Genomic DNA, 16135 nt, shown 5'->3' on the forward strand with positions numbered 1-16135 from the left:
AGTCTGACAGCCTAAAGTGGGTGCACACTGATTGAAACTCTCCCTGGGGAAAACCCCAGGCATAAGGAGGTTCCCCTGGTGACATATACTTGCTGGAACGGCCCACACCTTTTGTAGCTCCGACCATTGGGCTCCTGGCCCCTAGAGAGCGATGTATAGGTTAGAGCAGCCCTGAGGTCGCTCTCATTTACATCCAGGGTTGGGCATGCTCCTGGCAAGATTGAGATTACAGGGTACTGTAAAGTTACTCAGGTGTATAAGTATTTGCAGGATCAGGCCTATAAACCCCAGGAAAAGTGGTTTTGTTGTTCTAGGTGCTCTCATCACATTCCAGTTACACTTTGCACTGATGTGCAGTAGCACTTCACAGGTTAAAAGGGCTTTACAAACAGGAACTAATCCATCCCTGCAAAAACCTCTGTGGCGTAAATATTAGCTCCCGGCTGCGGCTGGGTAAACCAAGGCAGAAAGGTTGAGTGAGTCACCCAAGGGACTGACTGTGGAGGGAGTCAGTGTCTGAGCTGAGATTGGAGCTCAGGAGTTCTTCGCTCCCAGCCCTGCGACCAGGCCAGTAGACCACATCTTTCCAAAGAGCTGTTTGTGTTCTGAATCAATCAGCTGTACGTGTTGTTGTACCATGCTCAGGTGGACCCTCAGGATGTGATGAACTGCCTTACTAGCCGCACAATAATCACGAGAGGAGAGACCGTCTCCACCCCGCTCAGCATGGAGCAGGCGCTGGATGTGAGGGACGCTTTTGTCAAGGTAACACCCCGTGTGCGCTCATTCTGGCGTTTTCTTTTTAAAACGTGCACCCGCCCGTTTTCGAACGGATTTAGATTCTCCATCACTAGGAAGTCATTGATCTCAAGCGGGGCATCAGTTGCTAGGTGGACTTCTCTGGCCTATGTTATGCAGGAGGGTCAGATTAGACCTAGTGGTCCAGTCTGGCCCGGCCATCTATGACTCTGTGTTAGTGCCAATTATGGGGAGCACATAGAGAGCTGTGTCATGAGCTGAGGTGGGCCTATGCCAGAACCCCTGGCTTCATGAGGTTTCAAATCCAGACCTGAGCCCATCTGGACTCCGACAGCATCCAAATTTAGCTCTTGGGGTCTGTCTCTGTAATTGGTTGAACCAGCACCGTGAGTCTGAGCTCTTCTGAACTTCAAGGAAGTGCAACAGACCCAAACCCACGGTCAGATCCTTAGCTGGTGTAAAACAGAGAGTCTCCAGTCGCCCCCAGAGCTGCACGTTATGCTTCGGGCTTATCTGCAACAGTGAGGTAAAGAAAGACAGACAGCATAGAAATAGTATGCTGTGAGTAGGTCTGTGTAGCATCGGAAAGGACACAGCGCCGTGGGGATTCAGGGCAATGAAGGCTTGTGTTATGGTGTGAAGGAGGCATGGCGTTTGCTTCACAACATAGGGTGTACCACACAAACAGTGCCCTGATCCTCGATGGCAAGTGCGGACCTACCCTACCCCCTAGCTCCGGGCTCAGGTACAGCAGGTCAGGTCCTTGGACTGCCTGACTGGCGTGCAGTGAGGATGCCCCCACCCTGCAAAGTTCAGATCTGTCTCCACTTCCTCCAGGTTTGTGGGGATTTGAATCTGAGGTTTTAGATCAGGCCCATCTCTGTGTAGTACTACCTTGGATTATGTGACACAAGGTGATGCCTGCAGTCCCAGGAATGCTGAGGCAGCGCCCGTTAACTCTGGCTGGCTGCTGCTGTACCATTTAAGGAAGCAGGGTCTTACTGAGGCAGGACTTCCTTTATTTACATAGCAATGTAGCATCTCTACTGATCTGCATGCGGTAGATAGAAGTCCAGGAGGATTGTTTAGAGGTGTGGGCAGCCTGTGATAAATGGATATTTCAACACCTGATCTTAAATAGAAATTGCATCCTGCAATGCAAACTAGAGATGGACCTGTAGCACATAGTTTGCCCCTAGAGCCAAGGCCACCGAAGTCTGGGTGTATTCAGATCTGGGATTTTGCGCTGGGCTGTCTTTAATATAAACTTGCAAGCTGCATGTTCCTGGGCTGCAAGCTGGGCAACTGAAGCTTTAAGCCACCTGTTCTGTGTTAATGACTGCCACTCTGAAGCAATCACCTTGCTGTGGAATGTGTCCTTTGGGGGAAAGTCTAGTTTGTGGGGCTTGTACTGGAGAGGGGATGTCACCACAGGTTGCAGGCCAGCAGGGTGAACAACAGCCATGTGTCACCGAGCTCCATCTCTTTGATGATTCAGGGAATCTACGGGCGGCTTTTCGTGTGGATTGTGGAGAAGATCAATGCTGCCATTTACAGGCCTCCCTCCCACGAACTACAGAGTGTCAGGAGGTCCATTGGTCTTCTCGATATCTTCGGCTTTGAGAACTTCACTGTGAACAGGTACAAATCCTGAGACACCATTGCAGAGCCTGCACCTAGGACCTACCTTAGTGTGTACTCTCACCAGATCTCACAGGCTAAGCAGGGGTAGGCTGGATAGGAGACCTCCAAAGGTGACGTGTATGGTGCTAGGGTCTCAGCAGCTGGTGCTCTTCCTTTTGAAGTGTGTCAACCTCACTGAGTGGCCTAAAGTGCTTGTGAGTATCCCGTAGAGCATATGAAGTGAAGGGATGAACAGCTACGTGGAAATCAGGGGGATACACTGAATCTAATCTGGTTTTGTCAACCTCATCTCCCCAGTTTCGAGCAGCTCTGCATCAACTTTGCAAATGAGAACCTCCAGCAGTTCTTCGTGCGCCATGTCTTCAAGCTGGAGCAGGAGGAGTACAACCTGGAGAACATTAACTGGCAGCACATAGAGTTCACCGACAACCAGGATGCCTTGGACATGATCGCCATCAAACCCATGAATATCATATCACTCATTGACGAGGAGAGTAAGTTCCCCAAGGTATGTTTGGGGCCAACCATTCATCCTAGCCACTCCATCAGTTTCACCTCTCTGTGTGTTGTTAAACTGACTTTGAGTTTTACGGTTTCAAAATTACGACACAAGTTTCATGCGAACCAATTTTAGCCAATGGGCTGATATGGTGTCATCTGTGTGTTCAGTATTACCACTGTGCGATTGGTCACTTGAGTCACATGGTATTGTTTCTCTTCCCTGATTGCATGACTGCAACTTTAATAAAAAGTGGGGAAGCCATCCTGTATATAGCACTATATCATATATCTACCAAGTGCATTTGTGACAGCTGCCTTCTTGGTTGACACACCAGAGACCGAACCAGAGCTAAAAGCACAGCTTCAGAGAAAGAGCTGACCCTACCTAGGTGGGGCTGTAAAAGACTTTTATTATCTGCGGATCAGGCACAGAGGAGTTTAGGTTCCATATTTGTTGCCTTTACTGGCATCTGAAGTTTTCTTTCACCCTTTGTTACTGTTGCAAACAAACTCATATTTATGGTGGTGAGGGTGTACGTACAACAGCCTTGTTAGGGAATGTTGTGGTCAGATTGTTTTTATTTTAAATTACTCTCCTCACGTTTTCTCCCCGTGTTTCTCTCGTTGAAACAAACTCTTATCCCACTGCCCTAATGAAAAAGAAACACAATGATTATTTGAGAACTATTTTAATGGGACAAGAATTGGCCTTTTTCTTACTTATGCAGGGTACAGATGCCACAATGCTGCACAAGCTGAATTCCCAGCACAAGCTAAACACCAACTACATCCCGCCGAAGAATAACCATGAAACCCAGTTTGGCATTAACCACTTTGCTGGTGTTGTCTACTATGAAACCAAAGGTATCTGTTGTTGTGGGCTGGCTTTAGGGAGCTGCTTGGTTAGGGTGGGGGAGAGGGACAGGGCGGGTTTCCATTGTAGACCCCTCAGCTCTGTGGATGCCGTTTGTTATGACAAGGGAGCCAGAGGCACTGAGAGGGGAGTATCCTGGAAATATTAATGATTTGTGCTGTCATTCCTGCCCGGTTTGTTTCCCGTTATTTCCTTTCTTTGTGTGTGGGTCTGTGTTTAAAATGCCAGGCAAAGACCGATTTTGGCCACCTTCTGGGATTAGAAGAAAAGAACTTTGGCTAGCATTTCTACCCCTTATTGCCAAAAGTTAAACATCTAAACGCTGCAGTGAGAATGATCATTTTTCTTCCCTCCTCTCCTTCCATGCTTTTTTGCAGGGCCGGGTCTGTAGGTGTCTGTCTACTGCCTAGCACAAGGGTGACCTGATCCCACTTGTAGGCCCTACTGCAATACAAATAAATAAAAATAAATTGGAGTGTACGTAGTGTGACTACCCCTTACACCAAACCCGCCGGGTGCCAGCAGCATGCCTGGTGTACCACAACTCAGAGGCAATCACTGTAAGTGCTTCAGCAGCTAGGGCCATGTAGGTGCCAGCCCTGGTGGGTCCCAGTAACCACTCCGACGTGGCTAAGGGAAAGGGTATATTGATAGGGCTGGCAGGAAAGGGGAAGACTGTAGATTCCTTAGGTACAGAGGCTAAAACAATCACAGTTCAAGGTCAGAAAGAGCAGTAAATGTGTGGGTCCCTGGGGCAATCCACTTGCAGGTCAGGGCTCTGCAGGCATAGTGCCTGGGGTCCCCTCTCCTGCCCAGTCTCTATTCCAGCAAACAGGAGCTCACAGGTTTCCAGGCCAGGCTCAGTTAATGTCTCTCACTGGGGGGCCCCACTGTGCTGACTCTCTGTCCAGCTGTTGCTGCTTTCCCATAAGTCCCACTCAGACCTGCACCCAGCTCTGATGTGTGGCCCTCACAACCTGTTCTACCCACGCCTCTGTGCACAGCTCCTGGGGCTTCTCTCCAGCTTCCCGCCGTCATTCGGCTCCCACTCACAAACAGAGCCCAGCCACCTTCTGGTTCAGCAGCTTTTCCCTTACCAGGCATGGGGAAAAGAAAGCGCAGGGGGCTGATGGGAGTCACAGGAGGCTTCAGTTGCTTTCCAAAAAAACAAAAATTTAAAGTATTTTTTTAAAGAACTAAAATCCTTAAAAGTCACTTCTTCCTTCTGACCATACCTGAGGTTGGGTTTGATGGCCAGGAGCTCCAATGTTTTTGCTAAAACGTTTCAGAGTAAGCCCATTTGTACAGTGGGTGTACGGACTGAGCAGCACTAGCATATACAGCTGTAAGTGTGTTTCTTCACTGCCACTTTGGGCTGTGTGATGGGGTCAGGACTCAACACCGCTGGCGCCTCCCGCTGGTTGCCCCGGGAATTAGCTCCTGTCAGCTGCGGAGCACCCTTGGCGCGTGGTGGCTCGCCCATTGTCTGCTCTGCTGCCTTGAAACCCGGGTTGCTCCCCGCTCGGTGGCGTCCTCTTCGGGACACTGCCCTCCAGCTGTGTCCACTGTTCCAGTCTCACCCCCTTCCGGCAAGTCTTTCGGCTTGCACCTGCCTCAGTGGCCAACCACAACCCCAAAGTCTAGCCCCTTACTTCAGGAGCAGATTGCAGTCTGTCTTGGACCCACTCCCCTGTGGCCAGGTGCAGTGTAAGGGGGGGACCCAGGCCAACTCGCTACTCTGGGTCCCGACCCAGGGACCCTCTAGCAGAAGCCTCCCTCTGCCCTCCTTCTCTCCCCTCTTGTCCGACTACGTTCCCTGGGCCACTTCCCCTTTGGCCCATTGCACCTTCTCGACCCTTTTTAGCAGGGCCCGCAGCCTGGCAGGTAACTGGGCCTCTGCTCCCCCGAGCCTGCCCAGCACTGCTCTGACTAAGGTGCTACCTCCCTCACCTCAGGAACCAGTCCTCCCTTGCTAGCCAGGGAGAGACTACCCTCTCCTCTGCTAGGCAGCCTTTATATAGGACCCAGCCCGGCCCTGATTAGCTGCCTCTCCCTTTACCCTGATTGGCTCTCCACAGGCCCTTGCTGATTGGCTGCTGGTCTGCACAGCTTCTCTGGCCTGTTCTAGCTCTTTTTCTCATGGAGTGGGGCAGCCGCCCCACTACAGGCTGGATTTTCAAAATGTGCTGTGTGATGCAGTGCTTTTGTGCTCTGTCGTTTGTTCATACAAATGACATGGTTACACGCCTGAGCCCAATTTGCCCATTAATGCCAATGCAAGTGGCTGAGGTGTATGGAAATTCAGTCATTTGCACGTGGAAGTAAATGCCCTGTGCATACAAAGGATGTGTTCTTAATCCAGGTTAGCTAACCCCTGTTAACCCACATGGGTTAAAATAGCAGTGAAGACACAGCAACTCTGCTCTGAACGTGGGTTATAGCTGAGACTGGGGTTGAATTTGAGCTGCTAGCCTGAGTTAAATGCCAGGTTGCCATGTCTTTGCTGCTATTTTAACCCCAGTTAAATGTCTTGAGTGAAGAACACACCTTTTTTTGCAGTGTAGATGTACCCGAAGTTATGCATGCACAAGGAGTCTCATCGTCTCTTCAACTCAGCCTCACACCACGTCTGCCCTTCCTCCTCTCCCTCTTCTCCGCTGATCTGTCCCCCTCACCTCTCTCCCTTCCAATGTCTTTCCATTTAGCTGATCCCTTCCTATCTAACCCCATCCGAAAACACAGTTATGGCACAAACATAGTTTGCCACCAATACGTCATTCACTGTCTACTCCTCTGTGTATGCCTACCACAATGGGACCGCATCTGTGGCTGGTCCCTAAGCACCACCATAACTGTGATTATAATTAATAATAATAACAAAGGGAAACTGAGGGTCAATTTTTCATTGGCACTTCATGATCCTTAAGGGCCCAATCCAAAGCTTGTTGAAGGCAAGAGAAAGACTGTCATTGACTCATTGACAGAACAAGGAGCAATGGTCTCAAGTTGCAGTGAGGGAGGTCTAGGTTGGATATTAGGAAACACTATTTCACTAGGAGTGTGGGGAAGCACTGGAATGGGTTACCTAGGGAGGTGGTGGAATCTTCATCCTTAGAGGTTTTTAAGGCCCGGCTTGACAAAGCCCTGGCTGGGATGATTTAGTTGGTATTGGTCCTGCTTTGAGCAGGGGGTTGGACTAGATGACCTCCTGAGGTCCCTTCCAACCCTACTCTTCTATGATTCTGTGACTCCAACAGGCTTTGGATCAAGCCGTAAGTGTCTGCAATACGATCAGGCTGCAAAGTGACTGAACAGCTGGCTGCGGGACATATTTTAGCTCATGTTTCACTCTGCCACCTAACGCACATGTTCTTCCTTTGTTCCTGTAGGGTTTTTGGAGAAAAACAGGGACACGCTTCATGGAGACATCATTCAGCTGGTCCATTCCTCGAAAAACAAATTTATCAAGCAAATCTTCCAAGCAGACGTGGCTATGGTAACACGCCTAGGAAGATACTTAATTGTCCGGTCTCATGTAGTTGGGATTCCTGGGTGGAGAGGGAAAATTTGCAAGGAAACCTACAGAAGTGATACTATGTCTTGCATACTCCAAACCTGTTTTTGTAATGGATTAACGTAGTATTAGCATGGGGTCCTAGACACAATCACTCTAGTAGTCACAGCTCAGCAGGACCGTTCATAAAATATTGTTATCTAGCTCTCATCACCTAGATAATGCAGTGATTGGCATGATAGATATTAATTATTTTTATTGTTTTATTTCATTCTACAAGTATGAAAGATCTATAGATAGCTAATGCTGCATAGCAGACCAGATATCCAAAAAACAAAACCAAATCTTTGCTCTGAACATTAAAGTCTTAGGTCACAGACAGGTCCAGAACAGTTACCATCCAGAGCAACAGTGAAATGACACCATCGCTAGATATTAAGCCAAGAAAGCACTAAGCGCAGGACTGGGGGAGGGGCTGGCGAGAAGTGAGGGTCTCCAAACAATGGAAGCGGAGAGACAAGTCACCATTTCTGCTTTTCTTAAAGGTGAACTATAAAGCTTACATCCCCAGAACTGTGCCCATGGAGAGAATATAATGTATTCCCTCCAGACAAACCACAGTGCTAATGGGTTGGTTGTTAAGGTTGTGAGGGGAAGCACTGAAGAGTTGGAACTTCCTAATGTGGAGGTTGCAGACACAACCTTAACTCTTGTGAGTACGTGTCACTACGACACGGGCTTTACTTATGGGATCATAGAGTATGTCTCAAACAATACTATGTGAGAGACATTTTTTCTTGAGCAAGATGAGCATCTACAATCCCCAGAGACTCTTCTGGGAGCTCAACAACCCTGTGCCCCAAAGTAAAGGAAAAACAGCTTTTCATGATTATTATTGGCTTTTGATCTGTAAAATGTCATTGGACGTCTTGTCATTGGATGTCTACACGTCTATTCCCTGTGGGCAAATCCTGCAATCCAAAACTGCAGGACAGCAGAAGATTTAGGGATAACATTTTCAAAAGCAACTAAGGACCAGATTTAGGTGCCAAACGATGCAGATAGGCGCCTATTGGAGATTTTCAATGGCGCCTAGGTGCCTAACATGCATTGGTTTCAATGGGTTTTAGGTGCCTAGGCCCTTCTGAAAATCCCGCTAGGTGCCTAGCTCCATCTTTAGACACCTAAACAGGTTAGATGCCTAACTCCAGTTGATCTCTATGGGAATTAGGTGCTTAAGAAGTTTAGGCACTTTTAAAGAGCTCACTGTAAGTGCCTAGGTCACTTTTGAAAATGGGACTGAGGCTCCTAAGTCATCTAGGCAGTTCTGAAAGATTTGCCCTTAGCATGATAGTTGTGCTCCCACTGAAATCAACAGCAAAGCTCCCATTGACTTCAGGGGAGCAACATCAAGAATATAGGCCCCATTCAGTTAGGTGCTGAAGTGAATGTCTAACTTTCAGCACACGAGTAGCCCTACTGACCTTGATGAGACGACTCGTGTACTTAAAGCAACACACATGCTTAAGTACTTCGCTGTGTTTTCTTTTCATATTTTTGTTTGTTCTTTTTTTATCATCCTGAAAAGCTTGGCAGTTCACCTTGGAGATGATTCTTGCTTGTTTGGGGCGTGGGGAGGCAGCATAAATTTAAACTTTCGTAATCCAAAGGATCAATAAAACAGATCCTTTCGGGCTTGCACGGCTGTCCAGACTTCTTCAGTGACACCTTTAGCCAGCTATCCCCCCCTAAATTCTAGCCCACACTCTTCAGCAAATTCTAAACAAAATACTGGCGATCCATTTCAGCAGAGTTGAGCTGCATACGCAAGCTTGGCATTGTCTCAAATGTAAGAATAGAGAACTTTTAGAGCATCGAGTGACTTTCTTGAAAATAACCCCTTCTTGGATAGTTTTAGCTTTCTGTGGTGGTCCTCTGAATCTGTCCCTGGTGTCAGTCTCTGCTCCCTGGTATTTTAATGATGACTGCTCTTGGGTTTTTTGGAGTAAGGATATGTCTGCACTGTAAATTAAGGTGTAATGGTAACACAGGTTGGCAGACCTCCACTACCTTTAATATGGCCAGCGGGAGCAAAAATAATGTAGACCTGGGGTATGGGCTTCAGTGGAGGCTAGCTGCCCGAATAGAAGCCTACCAGATACCCTAGGTACGTACTCAGGGGGCGAGTCTGGGCCAAGGTTCTCTGCTATTGTTACCCATGCTAATGAGATCAAAGCTAGCACAGGTATGCCCAGCTGAGCTACAGTTGCACCTTAATTTGTGGTGTAGACATACTCTATGAGATTTGAAAACACCTCTCCGATATGGGACTGGAGGAGGAGAAATTGTTGCATTACAGCCAGAGACGACCCCTGCCTGCTGATAGTTGGGGAGCATTGTGAGGGCAGCAGGCCTCAGAAGTGTTACTGAACATGCTCGGTCTGTGTGAGCATGCTCAGTACAAGCCAAACAGCAAATCTGGGGTGGCACATGACCCCACATGCTCCCCCTGATTGCAGTCCACCTAAAGTGGCCCTACATAACATAGTTTGGGAAGAAGCCTCCGATACCCAAATCCAGCTTTTGACCTTAAAAATATCATGCAACAAAACTGCAAAGAGATTAATTTTTTAATGGTTTGAACTGCTTTTGATGTTTTCTTTCAGTAACCGTAAAATTTTGCAATGCAGCAGAGTTGTGCACAAACGATAAAGGCATGGCTGATTTGGGCTGGGATTTCCTTCTTGTTCCCTCTGGTGCTGAGCGTTGTTGAGACAATCTCTGGATGTACCTTCCAGAAGAGACTCATATAGGAGTTGCCATAACAGATAAAGCCACTGGTCAATCAAATCTAGCATCCTGTATCCAGCAGTGACCAATTTTTGATGCTTTGGAGCAAGCTAGATAACTTACGTACCTAGCCAAATGTATCTAAAAGTGGCTGGCAGATGGAAACCATGACGCTGCCTGGAGGCATGACATTTGATCAGTCTAGTCTCAGTGCACAGGGAACTTTGGATGCTGCAAACTGAGTATTGCTATAACACAGTGCAATTTTAGGCCCTAATCCACCAAGTGTTAATGCACGTGAGTAGCTTTATGCCCAGTTGTGTTAAGTTATTCACATGTGTGTTTGCAGAATTGGGGCCTTTCTTTGTACAGTGTCTCTCATACAGCTCAGTCCTGCAAGGCATTGGATTTAGTCGGAGTTGAGGACATGGAGTATCTCCCAGGATTGGGGTCTGCACCAAAGCACTTAGACTCATAGGCCTGGTCTACATTACACAGTTCGGTCGACGTCAGGCAGCTGACATCGACCTAGGTATGTCAGTGTACACTCTACAACCTTGTCCCGCTGACGTAAGTGCGCTTCTACACTGACATTATAACTCCGCCTCAGTGGCGTAGCTAGGATAGGAAAACTGGGTGGGCTCCGGCTTTCAGGTGGGCGGCAATGACAGGGGATTATGGTTTTGTGGGATGCTGGGCCAGGACAAGTGGGGATCCCTCCCCACCCTTTCCCCCTGCAATCCACCCCCCCCACCCCTGCTCCTGCCAAGGAAATGTGGTTGGAGTTTGGGGGCTTGCCCCATCCCCCAGTCCGGCGCTCCTGCCGGGGAGCTGGTCCCGGAGTGGGGTCTTGACCCGCTCGGAGCTCCTGCCAGGGAGTAGGGTCAGGGCGCAGTTTGGGTGGGCTTGGATGCTAAGTGGGTGGGCCATGGCCCACCCAGGCCCCCTCATGGCTATGCTCCTGCTCCACCCCCACGAAAGGTGTAGGGCTTATATCGGTGTAGTTAGGGCAATGCAGAGTCAGTGTAGACACTACGTTACTTACCTCAGCTGTTGGCTTTCTTGACAAGGAAACTGGGCTGTTAGAGCCCGACTGCCCCTGGCTCCTCGCTCAGGGAGCTGAGATGCCTGGGAGACTGTCCCCAGCTCCCGGCGGGGAACGGAGAGGCGAGAGCCTGCGGGGCAGCTGGGCTCCCAGCAGGCAGCTGCATGGAGCTGAGAGCCCTGGCTCTCAGCCCCCCACACTGCCCCTCTTCAGTCGGTGAAAGTGCTCCTGGTGAAGACGCGCACCTCCCACAGAAGGAAGGTAGTGTGGCCATCCGCTGCGGTGGCTGTAAGTCAGCCTAATATAGGTCGACTTAAGTCTGTAGTGTAGACATGCCCTTAGACTTTAAGGCCAGAAGGGACCCTCATGATCATCTAGTCACACCTCCTGCACATTGCAGGCCACAGAACCTCACCCACCCACTCCTGTAATAGACCCACAACCTCTGGCTGAGTTACTGAAGGCCTCAATCATGATTTAAAGACTTCAAGTTACAGACACTCCACCATTTACACTAGTTTAAACCAGAAAGTTACCCGTGCCCCACACTACAGAGGAAGGCAAAAAAAAAAAAATCAAAAACCCGGGGTCTCTGCCAATCTGACACAGGGGAAAATTCCTTCCCAACCGCAACTATGGCGATCAGTTAGACCCTGAGCATGTCGGCAAGACCCACCAGCCAGACACCTGGGAAAGAATTCTCTGTAGTGACTCATTGCCTTCCCCATCTAGTGTCCCATCCCTGGCCTTTGGACCTATTTGCTGCTAGCAGTCGCAGGTTGGCTATATGCCAATGTAGGCAATCTCATCATACCATCCCCTCCACAAATGTATCACGCTCAGTTTTGAAGCCAGTTAGGTTTCACTTGACAGAGTTTGGTTGTACGGTTGCAGAGAGAAAGCTTATGACAAAGGGGGATGGAAGTTAAAAAATAGAGCAGGCTGGGGAAAATATCATCTAAAGTTTTGCAATATTTTGTTTCTGATTTTTGGGGGAGGGGGCCTCAAACTTTAGTTTATATGGAAATTTTCTGACCAACTGGCACTAAAAGTGGGGGAAGAAGGGAGAGAGTTAGGGAAACTTCATTAGATTTTTTGTCAGCATTTTGTTGTTGTGGACATTTCCCAGCCAGCTCTGTATTAAACATTCTGGCTGAAGGGGAGCAGTTGTGTTTCTTAGCGGGGTTTGAAAAGGGATGGAGAATAAATGATTCGGAGAGAGGCAGGAAGGTTGTTCCAAGTGGCAGGAGCTGTGGGACGAATGCCCTTTCACCAACAGTAGTGAGAAAGCTGTGAGGAGGCCAGTGTTTAGATAAGTGGAAGGAGAGAGGATAGAAATAGACACGGTCCCGAGAATTATCGCATTGTTCTGGGAGGCATGAGTGGTGCCGAATCACAAGGACTGACCGAAAACTCAGAACTCCCCTCTTAGTTATTCCTTCTTTTCACTTTTTTTCTATTCTCTATCTCTCTTTTTTGCCTTTGCTTCTTGTAGTTTCTCTGTGGCTATGCATCCAGTACTTTTGGCCAGTCACCAGCACCCACTCCAAAGGTAAAATAAATACATGAGTTCCTCTTTGAACGTTCACTTCTCTTTGATAAATACTGTGCTCCTTCTGGTTCACTCCTACCCCTGTGTTGTTTGTGATGGACCTGTCACAGCTGTCCATCTTGTCCACAGAATCTGCTTAGGCTGTGTTCAGTAGATAGAGGAATATGAGCCCTTGTGTGTATTTGCTAGATTCAACCCAGGAAAGCTGAGGTTCTGCAGAGGACCCAGCGATGATGGAAAGCCAGTTTGGATAAAGTCATAACCAGCGCACACTCTTGGTCTTTAAACCAAAACCTTTTTTGAGCTTTGAATAATTATGGTTAACTTTCATTGAACTCGATAGGCTAGATCTTTGGCTGGCCTAAATCAGTGTAGCTTTGTTGACTTCAGTGGAACTACACTGATTTGCACCAACTGAAGATCTGGGCCAGTTCCATTTTCACACAGCTCAGGCCTTCTGAGTTTCATCTGGGAGAAGAGGGGGGCTGTTTGATTGTATTGGCGGCTCAGTTGGAAGTACCGCTATTCTCATGAGCCGGCTTGTTCTAAGGATAGCTCAAACTGACCCCAGAGGATCAGATACTGTGAGTATTAAACTTTTGGGTGCTTATCCAAACTGGAGCTCTTAACCTGTCAGAGGTCCTTCCGAATTAACCTTTAGTCTTCGCTCTCGTTCTGATAGCTTTCCAAACCTTCCCTGCTTCTTGTTTGGCTATAGTGTAGCATATAGTATAATAGAGACTAACATTTGTGGTGCTAGAATTGTGGTTGTGTCAGCATTTCCACGACAATCCTCTGATATCAGGAGGGTTATATGAGAGATGGGCCTGACTTGCAAACTTCAGATTCAGATGTGGGTCTGAATTTTAACCTCTCCCAACTCTGCAACAGTCCAGGGTGGCTGAATTTGGAATTCCAGTGTGGGCGCTTATAAACAGAGGCCCTGGTTTTAAAAAAAGAAAAAAAAATTCACATCCAAATTTTGAAACCAAATCTTCTTCCTTTCTGCTCTCCACGTTCCAGGGCATGTGGGCTGTAGAGTGTCATTTGGGCCCATCTCTAGTTTTAGAACTTCGCTACACACCAAACAATCCCTTCGAGGCTGAAACGTGGATGGGTTCTAAACACAGGAGAGAATTGATGTGGAAAATGTTTGAGAAATGCAGCTGCCCAGTTTGAGTTTGAGGAAAACAACAGGACAAACAGGTTTTACCAACTTCCTCCATTTTTCTGCTCTCTTCTGGCTCAGAATAACTTGATCTTTTAAAAATAATGAATTAAAATAGTAATTGTTAAGCACTGAGTCAAGCGGTGGAATGGTCATGTGGGAGCATATTTTTAATCTGTGCTGATTTTGATGATCTGTGTAACAGAGATCCTAGGGCGACAATAATACTTAGCACTATTAAGTAGCATTTCAGCATTCTTCAATCTCAAAGCACTTTCAAAGATTGTAAGCTGTTTGGGGCAGTGACCATCTTTTCATTTGATGTCTGTACAGTACCTAGCATAACGGGCTCCTGATCCTTGATTGGAACCCCGAAGGACGTCCCACAATAATTTTTTTAATAATAAAGAAGGGGTACGTATCACTGACCCCAAATTTCAAATGGGGAAACTGAGGTACCAAGAAGCAATAGTGAATTATTGAATTCTAGTGAATACAGCACTCAACACTGACTTGGGTGACCTGAGTTCTATTCTGGACTCTGGCACTGACCTGTGTGTAACCTTGAATGAATCACTTTGCCTCTCTGTGACTTGGTTTCCCCTTCCACCCTTTCTCAGTTTGGTCGTTTGGATTGTAAGCTCTTCATAGCAGGGTCTGTCTCTTACCTCACCTAGTACAATGTGCTATGTTAGTACAAATCGTAATAGCGAGCAGTGAAATGACTTGCCCAACACACAAGAGCTCAGTGGCTGAGCTGGGAACAGAACCCAGCTCTCGGCGCTCTGTCCTGTGGGCCTCATTGGTTCACTCACTCACTACTTACAGAGATGTATGTATGTAGCAAAATATACGGTAAGACAGTGGTTTTCAACCTGGGGGTCCGTAGACTATGTCTAAGATTTCCAAAGGGGTCTGCACCTCCCCTTGACATTTTTTAGGGGGGTCGTCAAATGAAAAAAGGTTGAAAACCCCTGCTGTAAGACAATGGTACAGAATTGCTATGATCCCTCAGTGCACATCCCTGTCTTCTTGCATCCTGAAAACCTGGATCCTTCACAAGCTTCAGGAAGCAAGCGAAATAGGTTTTTTTCTGTCACAAGCTCAGTTAGTTACCTCAGCTGCTCAGAGCCATGTAGGTGCTTCCCAATTGAGTGAACTCCTTCCATTCCTGAAATAGACAAATCCTTTCTTAAGGGGAAGATTCCCTCGTCTGGAACCTCAACCTGCCACATGTCTTGCGTTGCTGAGGATGTGTGTGCGTCTCTGCCTTCCCCTCCATTAATGCCAGTGTTCTGCGAGTGCAGATCCTCTTCCTCTTTGAAGAATGTCACTGTTGCCGTGAGGCATTCAGTGCCTACCCCTGCGTTCCTTGCACACCCTGAACTCCAAGGGAAGTCAGTGAGAGTGAAGCTACTGAAGGACTGTCAGGTTGCACCCACACCCTATGGCTTGGCATTCATTCACAATGTGCCTCCTTTCACTTGGACCTTTGGTGACATGGGCCTGGTGTCAGCTTAGGACCGGTGCATGTCTTGAACGCTGCAAAGGCAAAAAGCACTGTGTCTGCCAGAGGAATGGGCTAGTAAGCGTCCTCGCTGGTGCTAAGAAATGATGCCCAGGTGCTCCAGCCTTGACCATGGAGAGATGCAGGCAATCAGCACTGGGCGAAAGCCTGTGTTATGTCCCGCCAGCGGGGTCAGTGCTGATTTGTATCCCGCACGGTGTTACTGCGTACGGCAGCCTGCCGTTTTCTGGCTGTAGAACCCAGGCTGATCTGAGCTGCTGGAAGAACGTGCCTCCAAAGCGTGTATGAACACTGTGCAGAACACATGCCTTCCCGCATCTCCCTTCTGTACCCGTATTTCCCACCTACATCATCTGAGTCCCTTTGGGTTTTTCAAAGTGGAGAAATTATTTACTTTAGGCCAGCCTAGTTTGAGACCCAAATCAAACTTCTGTCTTGGCTGGCCATTAGGGAGGCCTGCTAGCCTTCTGCTGAGGTACAATATTTATGGCATTGTCCAGAAGCCCCAGTTCCAATTGGGGCACATATAGTGCTGGGTGCTGTACAAACACAAGTAAAAAGATAGTCCCTGCCCCAGAGAGTTTTACAGGCGAAAGCTGCAAAAGCTAGGAAGTATATTACAATGAGAGAAGCTATGTGAACGCTGGTCTTTCTCCAAGGGATACCTTCTGACCCATGGAATTTTGCTGCTTTTGGAGCAAAGGAATTTCTTTCTCCCAGGTGACACTGACCTGGCCTTAACCAGTCTTTCTGGAAGGTT

At 47.9% G+C, this 16135-nt stretch overlaps 1 protein-coding gene across 1 annotated transcript in view; it reads left to right on the forward strand.

The window, feature by feature from the left end:
• Positions 1-16135, forward strand: part of MYO7A (myosin VIIA) — a 118652-nt gene that overhangs the window by 33553 nt on the left and 68964 nt on the right. Inside the window, exons 10-15 of the mRNA XM_048840256.2 lie at positions 646-765; positions 2258-2400; positions 2701-2911; positions 3633-3768; positions 7168-7274; positions 12623-12679. Coding sequence (XP_048696213.2) covers positions 646-765; positions 2258-2400; positions 2701-2911; positions 3633-3768; positions 7168-7274; positions 12623-12679 — 774 coding nt within the window. The remainder of the gene's footprint in view (positions 1-645; positions 766-2257; positions 2401-2700; positions 2912-3632; positions 3769-7167; positions 7275-12622; positions 12680-16135) is intronic.

The sequence above is a fragment of the Caretta caretta genome, chromosome 1, assembly GCF_965140235.1.
Source record: "Caretta caretta isolate rCarCar2 chromosome 1, rCarCar1.hap1, whole genome shotgun sequence".
In the NCBI taxonomy this organism is placed as follows: domain Eukaryota; kingdom Metazoa; phylum Chordata; order Testudines; family Cheloniidae; genus Caretta; species Caretta caretta.